This window comes from Poecilia latipinna, unplaced genomic scaffold (genome assembly GCF_001443285.1).
Source record: "Poecilia latipinna isolate Pla-1442-1.1 unplaced genomic scaffold, P_latipinna-1.0 Scaffold536, whole genome shotgun sequence".
NCBI lineage: Eukaryota > Metazoa > Chordata > Actinopteri > Cyprinodontiformes > Poeciliidae > Poecilia > Poecilia latipinna.
In genome coordinates this window covers 379,273-399,509 of record NW_015113152.1, presented here as the reverse complement: position 1 = coordinate 399,509, position 20,237 = coordinate 379,273, and the positions used below count along the sequence as shown (strand labels likewise).

At 36.7% G+C, this 20,237-nt stretch overlaps 1 protein-coding gene and 2 long non-coding RNA genes across 5 annotated transcripts in view; 2 read left to right on the top strand and 1 right to left on the bottom strand.

Moving 5' to 3' along the window:
* Positions 1 to 9,964, top strand: part of LOC106952739 (cortexin-3-like) — a 33,575-nt gene extending 23,611 nt beyond the window's left edge. Inside the window, exon 2 of the mRNA XM_015041059.1 lies at positions 9,074 to 9,964. Within this exon, the coding sequence (XP_014896545.1) occupies positions 9,171 to 9,425 (255 nt within the window). The 5' untranslated portion in view covers positions 9,074 to 9,170 and the 3' untranslated portion in view covers positions 9,426 to 9,964. The remainder of the gene's footprint in view (positions 1 to 9,073) is intronic.
* On the bottom strand, positions 151 to 8,141 carry LOC106952741 (uncharacterized). 3 transcript variants are annotated; one of them, XR_001426042.1, is made up of 5 exons: positions 7,635 to 8,141; positions 6,084 to 6,111; positions 5,135 to 5,237; positions 4,329 to 4,541; positions 151 to 708 (listed from the first exon to the last, which is right to left on the bottom strand). It is a non-coding gene; the product is annotated as an uncharacterized LOC106952741 (long non-coding RNA). The 3 variants fall into 3 exon arrangements; XR_001426043.1 differs by lacking the exon at positions 5,135 to 5,237; XR_001426044.1 differs by lacking the exons at positions 4,329 to 4,541; positions 5,135 to 5,237.
* A 371-nt stretch (positions 9,965 to 10,335) lies between the features above and the next one.
* LOC106952740 (uncharacterized) lies at positions 10,336 to 14,137 on the top strand. The gene is made up of 3 exons (XR_001426041.1): positions 10,336 to 11,524; positions 12,995 to 13,175; positions 13,793 to 14,137. It is a non-coding gene; the product is annotated as an uncharacterized LOC106952740 (long non-coding RNA).
* Positions 14,138 to 20,237: the final 6,100 nt, after the last annotated feature.

The following is a 20,237-nucleotide window of genomic DNA, read 5'->3' as shown; positions in this document are numbered from 1 at the left end:
ACATCTTCATTGTTATCTGGATTTTTATTGGCCATTTACGATGGCAAATTTGCTCAACGGAAACCCAAATATACATTAAAAAAACTATTTTCAAATCAACAACCGGATGTTACTACTGGTGGAAAAGACAAAAAAGACGAAAACAGGAAGTAGTTGGAAGTACATGTTTCTTTAATGACTTAATGCATGAAGAAACTTTTTCACGTGTGATTTTAGCCTTTCTTATTACCACAAATGTGAAAATGTGTGGGAATATAGACAAAGTTTTGCGTACATTTGTAACGGAAAAGCAGCTAATGAGAACCAATTTTGGTTCTTAGTTGTTGTACAGACATTGTGTCGAAGCCCTTATGTACTGCATGTTACCTAATAACTGTTCACTGGCTGCCGTCCGGCTCTGTTTCTGTATTTCTGATTCCGCAGGCTGGAGACTTCAACTGTGTCCTGATTTACATGATTGCATCTTTGACTTTCAGAAAGTGTCTCTTGTCCAGGCGCTGCTGACAGGCAGACAGCTGCTGCTTATCCGGGAAGACAGAGACGTCTGTGTGCGTTTCATAGCTGCTCGCTCCTCGCGTCGGGCTTTAACGGTGCAGTCAGAGGGAATATGTGTAGGTTCTCTGATGCAGCAGGAGGTCCACGCAGCGTCCCGCAGCACTTTCTCTCTGTGTGAGAGCTGTGATGTTGCAGTGGTTGTTCAGTTTCTGCCTGCAGGAAAAGTCAGGGGGTTGTTGTCATTCAAGGCTGCAGCAGCATCACATGCTGAGAAGGCTGTACTGCACCTTTAAATAGCCCAGAGTGTACAGTGAGCTAAAGAGACAAACATAAAAATATACTCAAAGGACAAGAAGAGAAACTCAGCTGGTAAACACAGGTTGTGGAATCAATGTTTATTTTAATATTTCAGTTTTTGAGCAATGTAATATTAATGGTGCCTGGACTAAGTAGGTGTTAAAGTAATGAATGTATTTCCTCCAAATATCAATACTGTATTTCAGCTGCTTTGCATTAAATAGAACAGAGAGATCGTCACAATTACAGTGGAGACAATGCTAACTCTACGGAAGACAATTAGGGACAATAGAAAACAAAGAATTCTGACTTTTTTTTCTCAGAATTCTGACTTTTTTCTCAGAATTCTGACTTTTTTCTCAGAATTGTTTTTTTTTTTTCAGAATTTTGACTTTTTTTCCTTAGAATTCCTTTTTCTCAGAATTGTTTTTCTTTAAGGAATTTTCCCCTAAGAATTCTGACTTGTTTCTGAATTTTGACTTTTTCCTCAGAAATCTAATAAAAACCTGTCTGGATAGGTTTTGTTTTTTTTGGCCATAATCCTCTTCTGTACTAAGTTTTTCTCAGATTTCTGTCAGATCGGCTAGTAAAAAAAACCCTGGGGTCACACCTGTGTGTTGTTTAGAAAACACTGACTTCTGGTAGATGTTGTACAGTACCGGGTATTTGCACTATAAACACTGACCTTTTGTCATGTTTTCACTATTTCTTGAGCTGTTGTTGAGTAATTGACTTTAGTAAAACAGTTAATTTCATGTCAGTTCAAATCATCTTTATGTCCACTTTAACAACTGTGTGCTTTGTCAACCTGAATCTCACTCCAGCTGCAGGGTTTTCCTGTCTGATGAAAAATCAACCAGTCAGAATAAAAATCTCTTTATTCTGTTAGATTTGATTTATTTCTGTCCCTGACTTTCTTTACTTCTGATTCAATCACTTTATTTGTGATGATGGTGGGGAAGACTGATTGTGAAATTAACACAAATCAGGGACTTTTGATTATAATTTTTAAGAGAAACAAGAAAGAAATGTAAAAAAAAAAAAAAGTTTGAATTGTGTAAAGAAAAAGTTTTGAAAAAAACTTGGAAGCTCAGAAAAGACACTACCGGTACAATGTACACACTGTGAAGAAATACACACCATCTAATGTAGCAGGGAGGGAAAAGTAAAGGAGAAATCAGGCTTACAAACATCTTAAACAATCTCAGAGGAAAATCTTCAGGAAAACAATCAGAAATGTACCATATTTAACATTTATCCTAAATTCACAAAAATGAGAAAAAAAAATCCTGCTTCTTACTTCAGTCATATATTTATTTTCCACAAACCTGCATGACAAGATAAAGAAAGTGGAGTAAAAATGACCACAATGTCATTAATGGGTTATTATGAAGAAAACTTTGTGTGTTTATTTGCAAAATGTGATACATTTTCAGTGCTTTATATTCTAAAATTCAGTTTTGTTCTCTACAAAATTCTACAAATTTAATTCCTGCATATAGATAATTAGTAAAAAAAAAAAAAAAAACAGCAAAAATGCTGTTTTGGCATCACAAATAGTCTCTATACTGGAGAACATCGCACTTTGGTGTGTGTGTGTGTGTGTGTGTGTGTGTGTGTGTGTGTGTGTGTGTGTGTGTGCAGAACAGACGTCTGAATGTGTGTGAGGGTAAGAAATGAATTGTTAATTGCATGAATAAAACTCCATCATCTCTGTGCCGTCAAATCCAAACTGGAGGCTCAGTGAAACTACATCATCTTCTAATTGAATTCTGTCTTGCATGAAAGCCGGACAAACACACACACACAGACGCATGCGCACCTACACACACTCACACACTGTAGAAACAGCCGAGCAGTAAATTGATCGAATGAATAATCCAAAGTTTTATTCATTGTTCTTCCTCTTGTCTCAGCTTCCTGAAATGAAAATTTTAACTTCTGCAAATTGATTCATTAAATTTGCAGCATCTGAAACTAGTGACAGCTGGTTTCTCAAAAAAATTCAATATTAACTAGACGGTTGCAACCGTTGCAGGTTTACAGATTTATCAATAACGGAGAGATTGCAAAGATTACCACATCACATTACAGCCCAGTTCTCTCTTTTACTAAACACTCTTGAGCTCCAGCGCTCTACGTCTCTTTAAGAGATTAAGGAAAACGTGTTGGTGTTCCTCAGTTCTGCAGACAAATGACCCAAATGGTCAGTCCAGTTGATGGCGAACAGAAGAGTTGGCTTCATCACAAGCTGATTTCATAGAAAGCTTTGTTCTAGCTAAGCTTTGTGCTCTCAGATTAACACCTCAGATTTAGTTTAAATCATTCAGCAGATTAAGAGCTAGCAGGCAGGTGTGGTCCTAACCTGTTTGGTGCCTTGGGCCAACAACGCCCCCCATTGCAAACTCATTCAGTATTTATTTTAATATTTCATTTAAAAACATGGAAGAAGTAGAACACTGCTAAAAACGCATATAACATGACGCAAACACTTCTTAAAGTTAAAGATATACATATAAAAATAAATAAATACACTGCAAAAACAGAGTATTTTTGGTCTGGTTTCTAGTGCAAACGTCTGTAACTTACAAGTAACTTTTTATCAAGATATAAAGGCTTTTTTAAAGTAAATAATTCCTTAATATTGATGAAAAAGTTCTTGTTCCACTGGCAAAGGGCACTGCGCCGTTACCTAGCAACCCCAGCCAAGCCCAGCCCGTTACCTAGCAACCCAGTTCTAGTTCCACTGGCAGATTTGTGAGGTTACATTCTTGAGGTTTTTGAATCGGTTCATTTTACAGACACCAAGAAAACATTAACTTTAGTTTTTTAAGTAAAGTTAATGTTTGGTTGCTTTTAGAAGCAGTTTAGACCCAAATGGAAGAACAAAAACTGTGTAACTGTGATCTTCAAATACTGTGTTAAACTTTAATGTCATTTTTATTCTTTTATAGGTAGTTTTTTTATATGACTGTGAGAAAATAATTTATTTTCTGGGACTTATAGCACATCTGTTTGTCTAATGCAAACTGTGACAGTGAAGAAACAAACAAGAGTCTAGCACAGAGCAACGTCTCGCATAGCCGACAGTATTTTATTTTCAACTCTGAATTTTGTGCCTTCCACTATATATTCTTCTCTCATCTTGTGCTTTAAGTTTCTTCTCTCTCTGACAGTAAACTCAAGCTGATTGTTTTTCTATATCTGTTTATAAGACTGCATTACTTGAAGCTTAGGCATCTTTCTTTTCTCAGATCCAGTGAACAGAAGTTTGTTTCCTGCTTTATTTACAGTATTTGTGTGGAAGTGATGAGTGTGAGTCGAGCCCGAATGGGATAATTTGAGTTTTATGTGAATATACATTGCTCTGCAACCCCGTTTCAAAAAGAAAAGTTAAGATGCAGTTTAAGAATGTGGAAAAGTATGGGTTTTTTGTTGTATTTAAATCACTAATCTTCTCCTGTTAAACATCGTTTTTCAGTTTATTGATGAATCAATCCTGAACACTTTGAAATACCTTCAAATTAAAATCATACCTGGAGTGGTGAATGTAATCAAAATAAGAAAGAAGGAGCTTGTTCAGGTTAAGTGTCTGCTGCAGAAGCCGGTTCCCACGCAGACTGCCGTCCTCTTCGTCTCCCACTCCTCTGCTCCCACTGCACTCCCACTCAGTTTTTACAGTGAAAAGCTCCAGGAGGCCTGAGCTGCCTTGACATGCACTGAATATCTTCAACCAATGACATTATAAACTGTAGAAACAAATAAATATATTTTAAAAATATATTTTTTTACATTTGTTGAAACCATTTCCATGTCTTAACAGTTTGGTATGAGACAGATAATCTGTGAAAATATTGAGCTTCTCCAAGTGCTAATTAGAAACAACCAATCAGAGCCAAGAGGCGGTTCTTAGCGCTGTCAATCATGCTCGCCTCTACACCCCCTTTTCTCTCTACTACGCTGCAGCTAGCAGAGGCTGTCGTGAATGCTAATGCTAGTTAGCATAGCCACTGCTCATGATAAACGGTTTTCCTGTAACGGTAAATTGTTTTCAGCGAGTACACAAGGTTTATTGACAGCGCTAAAACCTGCCAATCAGAGCCTCTTCCTGGCTCTGATTGGCTGTTTTTGGTCGGGAGCGGTTCTTTTCTTCAGAAGGCAATCGTAGCTCAAGGAGGACACCGAGAAGATTGATCTTTTCACAGACTAATTGTCTCATAACAAACTGTCACGACATGGTGACATTTTTCAGAAATATATTTTTCTTAAAAGGAAATGTAAGTTTTGTTAAGTCAGCAGTATCCAGAAACCAAGTAAGACCAGGCAAGCTGAGCAAACTGACCTTGACGTATAAAATCAGCGGATTGACCCTTTAACTTTCCCATTAGCACAACTTGCCCGTCGTGTCACGGCAGAACCGCAGCAGAACCGCAGCCTCAGGATCACTTTGACACAGATTGAAGAAGAACAGCAAGCTCAGCCCGGTTCTGAACTTCTCCCTGAACTTTTCTACATTTCTTTGATTTTACGCAGATGGTTCTTCAAAAGCTCCGGGCTTCGCTTGGCTGCGATGAGTCTTTACGGTTAGAGTGACACTTCTGAGGTCAGCATGATTTGTTCCATCAAATCTAATTACTTCTTTTTTTTTTGTAGCTTTCACGCATTTTCTGAGGCAGCAGCTGCAGCCTGGAGGGACTCTGGTACTTATATCCTCCAATGTGTGTGTGTGTGTGTGTGTTTAACCTCCGCTATGATGAATCAGCAGAAAACGGCACAGAGTGTAAATAACCACATGATGTGATAAACATCAGTTTTAAGGGATTAACTCCACTCTGACGCACCGGAGCCGTCTTTCAGGGGTTTCTCCTTTGTTTTGTTCTTGAACAAGTTGGGAAACTTGAAGGTGAACGGAATGAAAATGAGGAACGAGAGAAAGACCGGCAGTGAAATATTAACGAGGATGGCAGGAGGGAGTTTGAATACACAGACTCAGCAAATCCTTCACAGACGTTCTGCGCTTGTCTTGTTCAAACTAATCAAGTTTAGCGTTACGTGACGCATGTAAAGTGATATTTCATGACATTTTACATTAAAACCTACGTGGTAATTTTTGCAGAGGTTTAAGTTCACCTTGCAGGACATGTTGGACAGTGAGTCCAAATAGAAAACTCTAGGAAATGTTTTTATTCCTTTTACTTACCAGACACAAACTTGAGTTTCAAGAGGACAAAATCCCCTCTAATCCATCTGTTTGTGCATATAAACAGCTTAATGTTCATTTAATTTCTCACCTTCTGATTTTGGAGCTCCAAACCGAGCCTGAAAAAGAGAGGACAAAATTTAAAGCCAATTGAGTTTGGCTTTAATCTCCATGTGGGAAGGAAATAAAAAGCTTCTTGCCAAAACGATGCGTTTAAAACTAACGACACCCACAATCCCACCCACAGACTGCTGGGAAGAGAACAGCAGTGTGAGGGGAAAAATGAAGTTTGAAAGACAAGACTTAAAGAAACAGCTTGGCTTTCTGAGAACACTGAAAGCACTCCATGCTGCTGCAGAAAATAACCATTATGCTCCAAAAGGACAAAGGTTGGCTCCATTTAACAGAACCTACTGGAGCAGGTGGGTGCAAATCTGCACAACAAACCAATTTATTTAGAAAAAAAATCACAATAAACCCAACAATCCACCACCCAGTTACATTAAACTGGGACCAGAGCTACCAAAGCACCAAAAACCAGTTCATGGGTCGTAAGATTTTAGTCTGAGGAAACGAAGAAACAACCATATTTATCAGGAGCATCAGAATGAGATACTTAAGATCAGGAATTAACTTAGAAAATAAAGAACTGAAACTTCAGTTTATTAAAAAATTAATTAATCTTTAAAGCTGCAGTAACTTTTATTAAAAGAATAAATGTTTTTTACAGATTTGATAAAACTGTCACTCTGTTATGGCTGTACAGTACGAGACGGATAATCTGTAATAATATCAATTGGAGCCTGTAGGAGAGCCTTTGCGCTGTAAATCATGTTTGTGTAGGTGCTGCTTACACCCTCCCTCTTGCTCAAAGCTTATCCCTGATAGGCAGGAATGCTCAGGCTAGTTAGCATGGCCTCTGTTGACGGCAGATGGACAGTTTTCCTGGAACAGTTAGATACTTACTGAATGGAAGAGCGTTTCACCTTTATTTATGAACTCGAAACAGCCAATCAGAGCCAGGAGGAGGGTCTTAGCACTGTCAATCATGTGTGCCTTTTGTTACGAAATTAAGCCTTTTGTACTGAAACACAAAAACAAATGAACAAAAGGGTGAAAAAAAGAAATCTACCAATCAGATTCCTGACAGAAACGGAGCCAGCAGGTAATTATAATGCCTCAGCTGCTTCTTCAGTAGTATTTGAAGAGGTTTTTGAGAAGACAAGCCACCATGGAGCAGTGGAGGAGATTTATTTTTTACACACTGACAAGAGATAGTGACAGTTTTAACTTTTCCTTTTTATAAAAGTTACAGGCTGCAGCTTTAATATGTTCAGTGAGAATGATTTTCTGAAGTCAAACTGTGAAAATGAAAGCAAAAAGAAAAAAATAGTTGTTTTTTGAGACACAGAAATATTAGCATAAATTATTCAGAGGCCTTCTAAAGCCAGCCTCAGTGGTCTGGGGAATTCTGCTGTTTTTCTTCATGTCTGCCAGAAAGAAGAGTTTGGGTTTTCTTTTTGCTCTGATCAGTTCCTGGCTCCTGATTTCAGAGTCTTTATCTGAATTTCATTTCTTCTCCCATGTGGTGGCATATTCCCTCTGCCAGATCGTCTACCTGCACCGTTCCTCATAAACTCACCTGTTGTCGCTCCTTCATCCTCCTGGTTCCTCGTTCAGCGGTTTTTCAGATCCTCAGCTTTCTGGCTGCACAGCCTTGTTTTCCTGCAGGCGTCTAACTTCATGTTGCATGTTTTCTGTCGGCCGACTCGCTGCTTTGGCAGCGCCTCAGGTTTTGTTTTTGTGACATGAAGTTCATTAGTATTCTGCTCTGACCTCCTACTTGTTCAGTCCTGCATTTAGTTCCTGCGCTGACTTCTCTGCAACAAGAATAAAAATCAATTTACATGTAAATGGGGTGTATTTTTCTTTCTTACTTTTTATCGTTTCTCTCTGTGTACTGAGGAAAACCATTTTCTTTGTTGCTTTGAGACATTTTGAGTAATTGTCATTGCAGACATTTGCATTATTATCTCTGTATCAACATCATGTATGACAGATTTACACCTTGTGAAACTGAAAGAAGTTAAATGAAATGTGTTTTATATAAAGAAAACTCAAATATTTCCACATTTTTCGTATGGAAAGCAGAATCTGTGATTTATTCTTGTTTAATTTATACATTTAACTCAGGGATTTTTTTTTCATTGTCGTCTCTTAAGGAAATATGTTTGTTTTTTTATTGGTTACTTTTATTGCTTTTTTTCAGGCTTGTAGATTTTTTTCCATGTCATAAGTCAATAAATGTTTTTTTTTTTAAAAAGGAACCATAAATAAATTTAGCAAAACACGACCAACACCAAAAAAAAAAGATGACACTCTGAGACAAAAATGGCAACATTAAAGCCTTCAGCTACACTTTTAGACAGAAATTGTATTTCAGAAAACAAAAAATTTGGAAGTTTTCAAGTTAATTGGATTTTCTGAGCCGGTTCTGATGCACGTGGATCTAAAAATAAATAAATAAATAAAAATTTCAATTACTAAATTGTGATTTATTGACATGAGTGAATGTGTGACATTTTTTGCACATTTGTGATGGAAACGCTGCTTATGTCAGCAGAATAACTTTGGTTAATATTCTGTGTAGAAACATAGCAGTAGTGAATGGAAGCAGCATAAAGTCTCACTTCCTAAACAATATCAGTTGCAGTACTTTTCCTCACAGTATGACATTTGACCTGTAAAAATCCACTACAAGTAAATACTACATAGAGTGGCTGAATCGATTCAAAATACTCACAACTGATCATTCATTTGGCTCAGACACCGAGGGGAAATAAAGGCTTCCATTTTTTAAATTGTAAAATTAAGTAATACACAAGCTTTCTTCTCTTACTCGAGGAACTTTATGCTCACAAATTAACGATATTTAATGGTCTTTTTGTGTCAGAAGAATGTCTGAAAATTATTGATCTGCTATTTAAGATTTTTTTTTTTCTGTTTAAAACTGTTTATACGCAGTGTTTCTCAAATTTGGTCGAATTTACAGTAAAAATAACGTATTGTTTTTCTTTGCAGAAATCTCAATCAATTTGACTCCTCTGCTGTAAAGATGGTTTTCAGTGGACAGATGAGGATGTTCCCGAACTGAACCAGTCAGAACCATCGTCTGAACATGGCGGACGACTTCTACAGCAGCACCTTCTCAGCCTCTGAATCGGACTTCCCCTCCTCCTCCTCCTCTTCCTCCGCCTCCTTCCTCACGCTCGAACAGAGGGCGGCTTTCGTCTTCGTCCTCATCCTCTTCATTTTCCTCGGCCTACTGATCGTCCGCTGCTTCCGGATCCTTTTGGACCCGTACCGTAGCATGCCGTCGTCTACCTGGACGGACTACATGGAGAAGGACACGTTCGATTACCGGATTTCCTGACAGGCAGCCTGAGAGGCAGCAACCCTGACAACTCAATGCGTAAACTGAGGCAACGATCACATTGACCAATGACGGCACCAACACTGATGCACATTTTCTTACTTCTGCTTGTTCTACAAATCAATCAGAGCGAAATGTAATTAACTATTAGTAAAATAAATCACAATCAGCTGAATCAGCTTTGGGTAAAAAACAATTACTCTGTAAAAACACAAAATCTTACCAAGTAATTTTGGTCTAATATCTTCAAACTTCAAATAAGACAAATCTAACTTGAAAGTAACTTCTTGTTTTAAGTAAATAATATAAGTTAAATAATTTGTCAATTTGACAATATTGACAAAAACGTTCCACTGGCAGATTACTTCACTTGTAACACAAGAAAAATTTATTGTTTTAAAGTGAAAAAATTTGCCAGTGCAACTAGAACTGGTTGCTAGGAGATGGGCGGGGCTTGGCTGGGGTTGCTAGGTAACGGCTTTAGTTCTCTTGGCCAATGAAACTAGAATTTATTCATCAATATCAAGGAATTATTTACTCAAAACAAGCCTCTGTATCTTGCTAAAAAATTCCTTGTCAGTTAGTTTTGTCTTAGTTCAAGTTTGCCAAGATATTTGTAAAAAGAACTAGAGAAAAAAAAATACTTGGTAAGATTTTGTGTTTTTGCATTTCAATCAATCAATCCAGTTTATTTGCATAGCACATTTCAGCAACAATGCCGTTCAAAGTGCTTTACATCATAAAAACACAAAAATACAAAGACATGGAACACACCAAGATAATTTAAAAAAATCTCTTGAACTAATTTATAACATTAATTTAAAAACTTTCCTCAAAATACTACTTATTTTGCTTTTTCCAATTTCTCTTACTTACCATATTTCCTTGCAGTAATTTTACAGTATCACCTATTATCCTTTGCAAAACATTTTCCCATAGCAACACCCCAAATGTGGATAAAATGTGCCAAAAATAATTACCTAAAAACACATAGTGCATATAGACATCAATTGTATTTGCACAACTTGAAGATTTTTACACAGAAACATAACTTTAACTTAAAGGGCAACAGAAACGTCAAATTGTCAAACTTCAGAGGTTTTGATTTGACTCTGAAACCTTTTTTCTGCCAGGACCTTTAAACTAACAAGAGAAATGTGCATTTTGTGTTCTTGCTGCTTTGTGATCGTTGTCTCACCCAGCAGGCGTCACATCTGAGCAGAAACACACCAACTAACAAATGCAGAGGTGGGCAGAGGATCCAAAAATTACATTGAAGTAAAAGTGTTTGGTAAAAAGTTACTCAAGTAAATGTAACTGAGTACCTAGTTACCACCCAACTCTGCCTAAATGCAGTCAGTTTTGTTGAACAAATGTCAAAGAAATCATATTTTCTTGAAAGAAGAAAATATGTGAAAGGAGCGAGAAAATATTTCTGAAAATGTTGCTTTCAGAAAGATTAGATTTGCATCATGTTTGGCAAAATCTGCAACCCCTCTGATGAGCTCTGCGCGTCTGTAACTCGACGTCCAGTCTGTTTTCTGCTCAGATGTGGTGAAGGTTGCAGAAATCCCCGAGCTCTGCGGCTCTCCAGCATCACTGCAGGAGTCGGCAGCGATGCGGCGAATGGTGGAGAGGTGATTTCATCAACCGCCTGCTGGGCAACATGCTAGGGTTGCTGTCTCTCATGGGAGAAGAACTTGTTTTTGTTGCTTTATGTTTATTTGCAAAACTTATTAAGACTTTAAAGACTTGTTCAAACATTTTGTGAAGTTCACCTGGACGGTGAGGCGTTTATTTTTGTTCTTTTAGCGTGTGGAGGAGGAGGCTCAGGAGAGTTGGAGGACAGAGTGAACAAAGCTGTGTTGAATCGGTTTGACTGCAGCGATGAGACGAGCCGGTTTCCAGCGGCTCTCTGCCAGTTGCTTAGTAACTGGTGTTTTCAGCTAAAGTCTACAGTCAAAATGTCCAAATTAAAGAGGACCTGAAGAAGAAACAAGTGACCAACGCAAACACATTCCTCCCAGCGACACATTTTTTCGGTTTGGTGCAGAAAGGGATGTCAGCATGAAGTCTCGCCGCTTTACTGACATCAACAGGTGAGTCTGAGAAACGGCCTCCAACTGTCAAACACTAAGATGAAATGAAATTTAGTGGTTCCTCAAGATGTCACTGAAACTTGGAGAAAATATAAACACATCACCAGCCGGAGCAACAATACGACTCCCGGCTGGAACTGAGGGCCAAACGCGGCCCGCCGTGAAGGTTCATGGGGCCCAGAGAGAAACGCAAACAAAACTTTGAAAATAACCGTTGAGTAATTAAATATCTTATCAAATGAAAGCATCACTCTTCAAGTGAGAACTCTTCAAGTTTTCACTTGGAGTATTAGGGCCACAAAAAATTTAAAATCTGAATTTTTTTTTCTTGGAATTTTGACTTTTTTTCTCTGAATTTAACCTATAAGATCAATAAAATTCTTGGGGCGTCAATTCTAAGAAAATAATTCAGAATTCCTGGGAGAAAAGTCAAAATTTTGAAATTTTTCTGAGAATTTTGTTATTTGACCTCAGAAGATTAAAGCCAGAATTTTGTTTTTTCTTCTCCAGGGCCCAAAATATAAGGTTAAGTGGAAATTTGGAGGATTTTATGGATGAAAATGACAATAATTCTTATAAGTAGCAAAAAATAACAAAATACAAAATCAGTGTTTTCAATAAAAAAATTATTAAACTTTAATAAAAACTGCAGGTGTGTGTCTGTGTCTGGTGAATTTCTGGTGAAAACAGAAAATTTTACCCAATTAAGAGTAGAAGTGCTTCATAATAAAGTTACTCAAGTAAGAGTAAAAAGTACAGAGTAGCAAAAAATACTCCTAAAAGTAAATTTTTCAAAAAGTTGCTCAAGTAAATGTAATTGAGAAAATTTAACTAGTTGCTACCCAACTCTGTCTACACTCAGCTAACCAGCTACACTGTAAAAACACAAAATCCTACCAAGTGTTTTGGCCCAGTTTCTAGTGCAAATGTCTTATTACACTTGAAATAAACAAACTTAAAGTAAGTTTTCAGCAAGAAGCTTGATTTGAGTAAATAATTCCTTAATATTGATGAAAAATTGCTTGTTCTTTTGGCAGATAAATTAATTTATAACATGGGGAAATTGTCTTATTATAAGTTAAATAAACTGCCAGTAGAACTAGAATTATTTCATCATTATTAAGAAGTTATTTACTCAAAACAAGCTTCCATATCTTGCTGAAAAGTTACATGTAAGTTTGTTTGTCTAATGTTTAGTTTCTGGTGCTAATTTGCACCAGAAATTAAACACAACATACTTGGTAAGATTTTGTGTTTTTGCAGTGAATAACTTTCTAAAACACAAAAACCCAACTATTAGCTGAAACTAAATTAACACCAGGAACAGAAAACAGATCGTTAAATGCGATTTTGCATTCCCCAGACCAGCTTTTCCTTGGGTTTCATGCGTCTTTCATGTACATTAGAATTCCAAGACGCATTTGCAGGCGCAGCAGAGCGGCAGTGATGTGTATCTGCTTCTGTCTGCAGCGGGGCCCCCCTCAGGCGACCTGCACACACTCTGCTGTAATGGGCCTCCTCATGGTTGGAGGTCTCCTGTCAAATCTCGGAGCTGAAAACCCCCCGGAGAAGAGCGAGGGTTTGAAGTCGGAATAAAGAATCAGACGGGAAAGAGAAAGCAGCTCTCCTCTGGGCTTTTCCTCGCAACCAGGTGTGAACGCTGGAAGGTGGCACGGTTCGCTTCCTGAGTGGATGAAGGCATCAAGGCGCAAACCTAAACACAATGGACAGATTTCTGTTTTATTCTCAAAGAACTCGGTTTAGACGGTTATTTTAGGCCTCTGGAGGACGGTCCAAAAGGAGAAGTGCTCAACCTCAAATTCACTGGAAAAACACAAAATCTTACAGAATATTTTTGATTAGTTTCTAGTGCAGAAATCTTGAAATAAGACAAACTAACTTATAAGTAAGTTTTTAGCAAGATATCTTAAGTAAAAACTTCCTTAATATTGGTGGAAAAGTTCCATTGGCAAGGAGAATTAAAGCTGTTACCTAGCAACCCCAGCCAAGCCCAGCTCGTCTCCTAGCACCCAGCTCTAGTTCCTCTGGCAGAAGTGAAATAATCTACCAGTGGAACTTTTTCACCAACATTAAGGAATTATTTACTTAAAATAAACCTCTGTGTGTTGCTGAAAAGTTAGTTTTAAGTGAGTTTCTCTTATTTCAAGTGTAATAAGATATTTGTACGACAAACTGGACCAGAAATTCTTGGTAAGATTTTGAGTTTTTGCAGTGCTGAAACCAACTTGTAGCTTTCTCTCCTTGCAGATGGGCAGAAAGCCTGGAGCGATCTTCCTCCCTCCTCTTCCTCCTCAGCAGGACCCAATCTTCTCTTCGCTTGGTAAATCTTTAGGTTTTTGAAGATCTCCGGAGGGGGGCTTCGCTGCAAGGAAGGTGACCGAACCTTTACCTGAAAGGAACAAAAAAACTGACATAAAGTTTTACAGGACGGTTTTTTTAATTTCCTCTCTGGGGGAGAAGGAGACTTTTCTTCCTGTCCTTATCGGAGCCTCTGCTGATTGAAATCAGCATGATCAGGTGGAATCGAGGATATGAAATCTTATCAACTTGAATTATGTCTGGATTTTATTGTGTTAAAAGTTGCAGGAAGGATCTTTTGTAGTATTATTATTATTATTATTATTCTTATTAAGTTCTGGATCGCCTCCCGTCAATCCCAGACGGAGATCAGAGATGAAGTATGAAACTATTCATTCATTTATTCATTCATTTATCCACCCACCCTCCCATCAGGGCGTCTTCAGATTGAAGCGGTAACCATTGAATGGTTTCTTTTACACATTTTTCCATTTAATTACAGAAGAAATCACCGTCTCTTCACTCTCATTAACTCAGTGTCTCTAATTGCTGTTTAATGGCAGTTTGTGATTCATATTATTAGCTTTGCAGCCATGAATCAACTGCTGTGTTTAACAGAGTCTATATTTTATATCTATCTTTATTTATAATTAAGATTTCATCTGTTTTAAATTATCTGCAAAAGTATCAGATAAATTCTGTCTTATTTGCCTCACAGAAAACATCATAGTGGGTATTAAAAATTGATACAACCATGTTAAAATTCAGTGTTTTGATGCAAACATAACTTTATTTTCTCATCTGGGGTGAAAAAAGACCCTTTAAATGGTGACACTGATTTTCTACTAACATGAGTTTTAAGGGAATTATTAATTCTGAAAACAGGATTAAGAGAATTTCAGCATTTTCAGTTGTTTTTTTATTTATTATTTCTCCTTCAAGATTTCAGTGTGTAGCTAAAGTGAGATATATAGGTCGTAAGTCTACAGAGGAGGATTACAGCCACAAAAAAAAGAGACTCTAATCTCAAAATTCTGATTTCAATCTCAAAATTCTCAGATTTGAAAACTCAATCTGGGATGAAACTCACAATTATCACTTTAAAATAATAAAAATTAACTTTTTTCTTTGAATTATAACCCTAATTCAAGTTATCCATGAGGCAAATCTGGTGTTAACACTGAAATCTACCAGATAAATTTGGCACAGGCTTTCAGTGCAGGTTTACAAATCTTTTATGTGATTATTTCCATTTGCTAACTGAACACACTTTGGTTATTTATTTGAATTTACACAAAATTAGAAATATGAGTTGAGTTCTTAGATAAAAGTCAAAATTTGAGGTTAAAAGTAAAAAAATATATAGATTTTTTTGTAGGTGGCACTAATCCTCTTCCATATAATCACACTAAGTATGGATTTTTTTTAAAATGCAAAACAAAACCCTGCCATTTCAACATGAATACAGGTTTTTATACCCACTCTTGTACAGCAGAAACATGTATTTTCCCAGTGTGATGGCACTCATGACCACATATTCACTTCATATGCCTGTCTTGTAAACACACTCACTCATAGAGAGGAAATGCTGCCCTGCACAAACTACTGCTGACTGTCCCAGCGTCTCACTGCCAAACCAAACCCGTTCCTCTCCTCCATCCCTCCGTCCTCACTGCCGATTTATACCTTTACTCACTTTATCTCCTCTCCCTCCACTTTCATTGGATTTTTTTAATCTCCGCTGGCTTTACCACCTTGACAGGTAAATACATTTGAGTTGCTAAAGCTCATAAAGGAGTAAAATGGTGATAAAGGAAGAAAATAATTCTCCAAGACGTCTCACTGTCTTATCTTTTCACTTGCTCTCACTGCTGTCTCCCCTTGAAAGAGCTAAAACTCTCATTACTTCGCTGTCAGCTGCTGCAGAAAGAAAGAAAAAACCCGTGAGTAGGTTTTTCACTGCAAAAACACAAAACCTTACCAAGTATTTTTGGTCTAGTTTCTTGTGCAAATACCTTAGAAAACTTGAAAAAAGGCAAACTAACTTAAAATTAACTTTTCAGCAAGTTATATAGAAGCTTGTTTTAAGTAAATCATTCCTTATTATTGATGAAAAAAAATTTCTATTAGCAGGTAAATTATCTTATTTTATGGGGAAAATATCTTCCAGTGGAACTAGAACTGGTTGCTAGGAGACGGGCTGGGCTTGGCTGGGGTTGCTAGGTAACGGCTTCAGTTCCCTTTAGCAATGAAACTGGCACTTTTTTTTTTTTTACCAATATTCAAGTGCATTTTTAGCAAGATATAGAAGCTTATTTTCAGTAAACAATTCCTTAATAATGATTTTAATAAAGTAGTTCCCTTTGCAGATTATTTAACTTTTAACACGAGATTCTTCCCATGTTATAATTTATATGCCGGTAGAATAAACACTTTTTCGTCAATGTTAAGGGATTATTTACTGACAACAAGCCTCTATATTTTGCTGAAGATTTACTTTTAAGTTAGTTTGTCGAATTTCAGGTGTTGTAAGTAACTTAAACTAGGAACAAGACCAAAATTACCTAGTAAGGTTTTGTGTTTTTGCAGTGTTACTGAAGTTGGAGTAAGGTGCTTTAATGGACGGCTGCTTATTGTTGCTCTACCGGGACAAAAACGACCACAGTGTGTGTTTTATTTTAGTTTTGGTCATCAGTGACTCAAGACAGTCATTTATTTTTAAAACATGATTTAAATTGGTATTTAAACTAAACCTGTAATAAAAGGCGTTGGTATAAAAAACTAAACTAAATATCAAGTAAAATACAGTAAGATAACAACGGCTGAATTGAAAATGATCTAAAATAACCCCCAGATAAATTAAAATGACATTGGAGGGAGGGATATGATAAATCAGGATGAGTTATAATTTACTTTATTCATTTAACATTTGCAACACAAGATCATTAATTTGTTTTATGAGCTACTGAGAATAAATTATACCTTCTTTAGCCTCTCCAAGAGTTTAGGCAAAATGTTTAGGTTTTTTTTTTAATGGTTTTGTCGACATTTCTTTCAAAATTAAAGTGTCCAGAAAAGACGCTTTTTTTACAACATTGGCTGTTTTCAGTGGACATTGTCTGATGAACCAAGGCTTATACATGTATTAATGGAGACCTGGATTTTCTAAACTGCATTCTGCATATTAACAAAAAGAAATGTTTACAGCTCATTGCAAAAACATCGCGCTCAGTCTGACGTATCTACATGCAAATGTCTGCGCTCTGATTTCATAATGGGAGGAAATGGAAAAATTTACCAAAGGCTTCAACTGCATATTAAAAAGACTGAATGAAAAAAATTATATCAGTGACATAAATTGGTAAAAACTACAGAAGAGGATTAGAGCCATTGGAAATTATATAATTTTGACCTTAAAGTCACATTTCTGAATCTCAGAAGTCTGTTTTTTTCCCCCCTCAGAATTCTGATTTTAATTTCAGAAACCTGAACTTTTTTTTTTCTTTTTTACAGAATTTTGACTTTTATCTCAAAATTTTTATTCTCAGAATTCAGATTTTTTTTTTCCAGAGCTTGATTTTAATCTAAAAATGTTGTATTTTCTCCAAATTCTAACGTGTTTAATCAGAATTCTGGCTTTAATTTCAGAAATGTGACCTTTTTTTTTTTTTTTTTTTTTTTTTTTTTTGCAGAATTCTGACTTTTTTCTCAAAATTCTTAATCTCTGAATTTTGATTTTTGATCTTAGTAGATTAAAGCCAGAATTCTGAGAAAAAAGTAAAAAATTCTTTCTTTTTTAGTGGCTCTAATCCAAACAGTCGATGTGAAGATAAAATACATTTTCTTCGTGTTTTTTCTGTTCAAGCTGCAGCTCTTTTCTTGCAGAAGTCGAGTCTTTGGTAAAACTTTGTGTCTTTAAACCCTTTAATTCTGCCGTCTGCCTTTCAAACCATCCTCACCTTTCTCTTCCTTCTTCACTATTGTTTCCTGCTCCACAGCTTCATCCCCTCTCTCCCTTTGCATCCTTCCTCTCCTTATCCTCCTCTTCCTCTTTGCCTTACACTAAGTCTGTTTACATAGGATTAGAAACTCAAGCAGTGCTCTTGCTGATGTTTTTTACCCTTTAAGGGAGTCGGGACAGGAAATCTGTCTCTGCTGAGTGTTTGTTTATAATGTGTGTGTGTTTGTGCTAAACTTCGGGTACGGCCGCGGCTTTCATAGGTGAATTTCACCCTCAGGCTGTTGGTTTACTCGAGCTGTCTTTACTTTCACGCCGTACTTGAAGGAAAAATCCACCTGGAAACATAAGCAGAATAATTGGGTCCTGTTGAAAAAAGGCTTAGAGGTTGGAAGTGTCAGCAGGTCTGGGGGTTGGAGATGGAAACCAGTTCTACAAAAAGAAAAATAACTGCAGAGTTCATTAAAAAAAACGTAAGGCAGACACATCCAGATTTATCAGAGAAAAATGTACTGTAAAAAGTCTGAATTTGGAAATACAAACTAAGGAAATGTGCTTAAAATATGAAATGTTTCAATATTAAGTACCTTTTCTACAGGTAGTTGGTTTTATCCCCAAATTAAATATTCATAAAAACGTTTTAAGAGACGTCTTTGTGCAGAAGGTTATCTCCACTAAACGCCCATCTTTAAAAACAAATTAATTGTAAGAGAGTAATAATCTCAGGAGGCCCTGCACATAAATTTCGCAATCCTGTTACATTAAGCCAAAACTTTCACCATGCGATTCGTCTGTTAGAGAATAAAACTTTATAATCCAACTTTCAATCAACTTTATGGTCCCATAGGACTGATTGATGAAGAACCCTGGGAAATTATTACTTTTACTTGCCAATATTAAATCAATATATTTGTGGCATGAGGGTTGCTCCTTAGAGATGCTACACTGATAACAGAGGAACTTATACTCATGCTACACTATGCAAACGCTCAGTCTGCACTGATGAAAATACACTTACCTTGGTATGTTGAATGGGACATGCGATGGGAGCCGACCCAATTTTCTATAAATAATAAAAATATTACAGGCATCAGATGAAATGTCGACAGTGCCTCTTTTTATTTTCAGTTTATTTGAAATGGGACTGAAAAGGCCCCATCTTTATCCAACCTGTTGTATTCAGAAGCATCAACACTTTCCTAAAGGCACGTACACCCTACAAAGCACACACACTTCACATATGTAACAGTAGCTAAATTTATTCTTGTTTGGACTTATGTAAAACACATTTTAGACATTTTTTTTAGCATTGGTGACGAGATAGGAAACACCATAGGTGCCTAAATAGTGGCACCTAGTGGAGCAGCTAATCCTGCATTTTACATTCGCCTTTATGGCAGCAATAGGAAACAAACTGACAACAGGTTAATAATTATTTTCCAAAATGGTTGCCCCAGCAGATTAGCACAGATAGGTTACTGCTAGCACTACAATTTCAGCTGTCAAATATCTAGTTTACGAAACAAGCGTAGCTTGTGGTTTAACATTACAAGCTAATGGCTTACTAGTTTACACCAAGTTGGTGTGTTGTGGTATAAGCTAGTTGTAAACCACTAGCTTAAGCATTGATAGCTAATGCTGAAGTGAGTTAGCATTAGCTACCAATGCTAATCCGAACACACCAGGAACATATTATATATAAAAATGATTCAGCTTTTATTTCTGTGCTGATATAGCTAGTAAACTTTTTGTTGTTAAAGAAGGAAATGTGATGCTTGTGTAAAGTTACTGTTTACGTCGTTCAGCCATCACTTCCTGCTGTAATGGCCGCCGCTGTCGGCGTGAAACATAAATGCTGCTTTTAAGCCAGAAGAAAACAGCATTTTGTTTGTCAGAGGTCAGTAAGGTGTATTTTTCCTTCAAGTGCCGTGTGTTGGGAATTAAACTGTGAAGTCTCCTGTTTTAAACGCGCTTTTTGATGACTAAATAATGAACTGTTCACTCTGGTCTTTTCGTGTGTTGTGGCTTTGAAAAGGTGTCACATACAGTACAAGAACAAACTGGTATAAACTTTAGCTCAGTGTTTTCAGGGTTTTTTGTACCAGTTATACGTCCTGCTCTCTGCAGTGTTTCTCTATCTGGTGACAACTGTGATTTTCTCTTTGGAGTCGCAACTAAAAAAATCCAAAAACAAATAATTGGTTAATTTTTTCTTGTCTTTTTTTTTTTGTTTTTTGTTTTTTTCCAAATTCACATTTTTGGTAATAAAAAAGTTACGAGTAGCCGCTTTACGGATACGCAAGTTACTTTCTGCAAAACAGGAAATGTAATTGGTCTAAACACTGTTATGTTAAAAAACAAGCAAATAAATGTCAGACGCTAAGGATAAAAAAATGCACAACTGTTTTATTTTTTTACATAATTATTTAAAGCTCT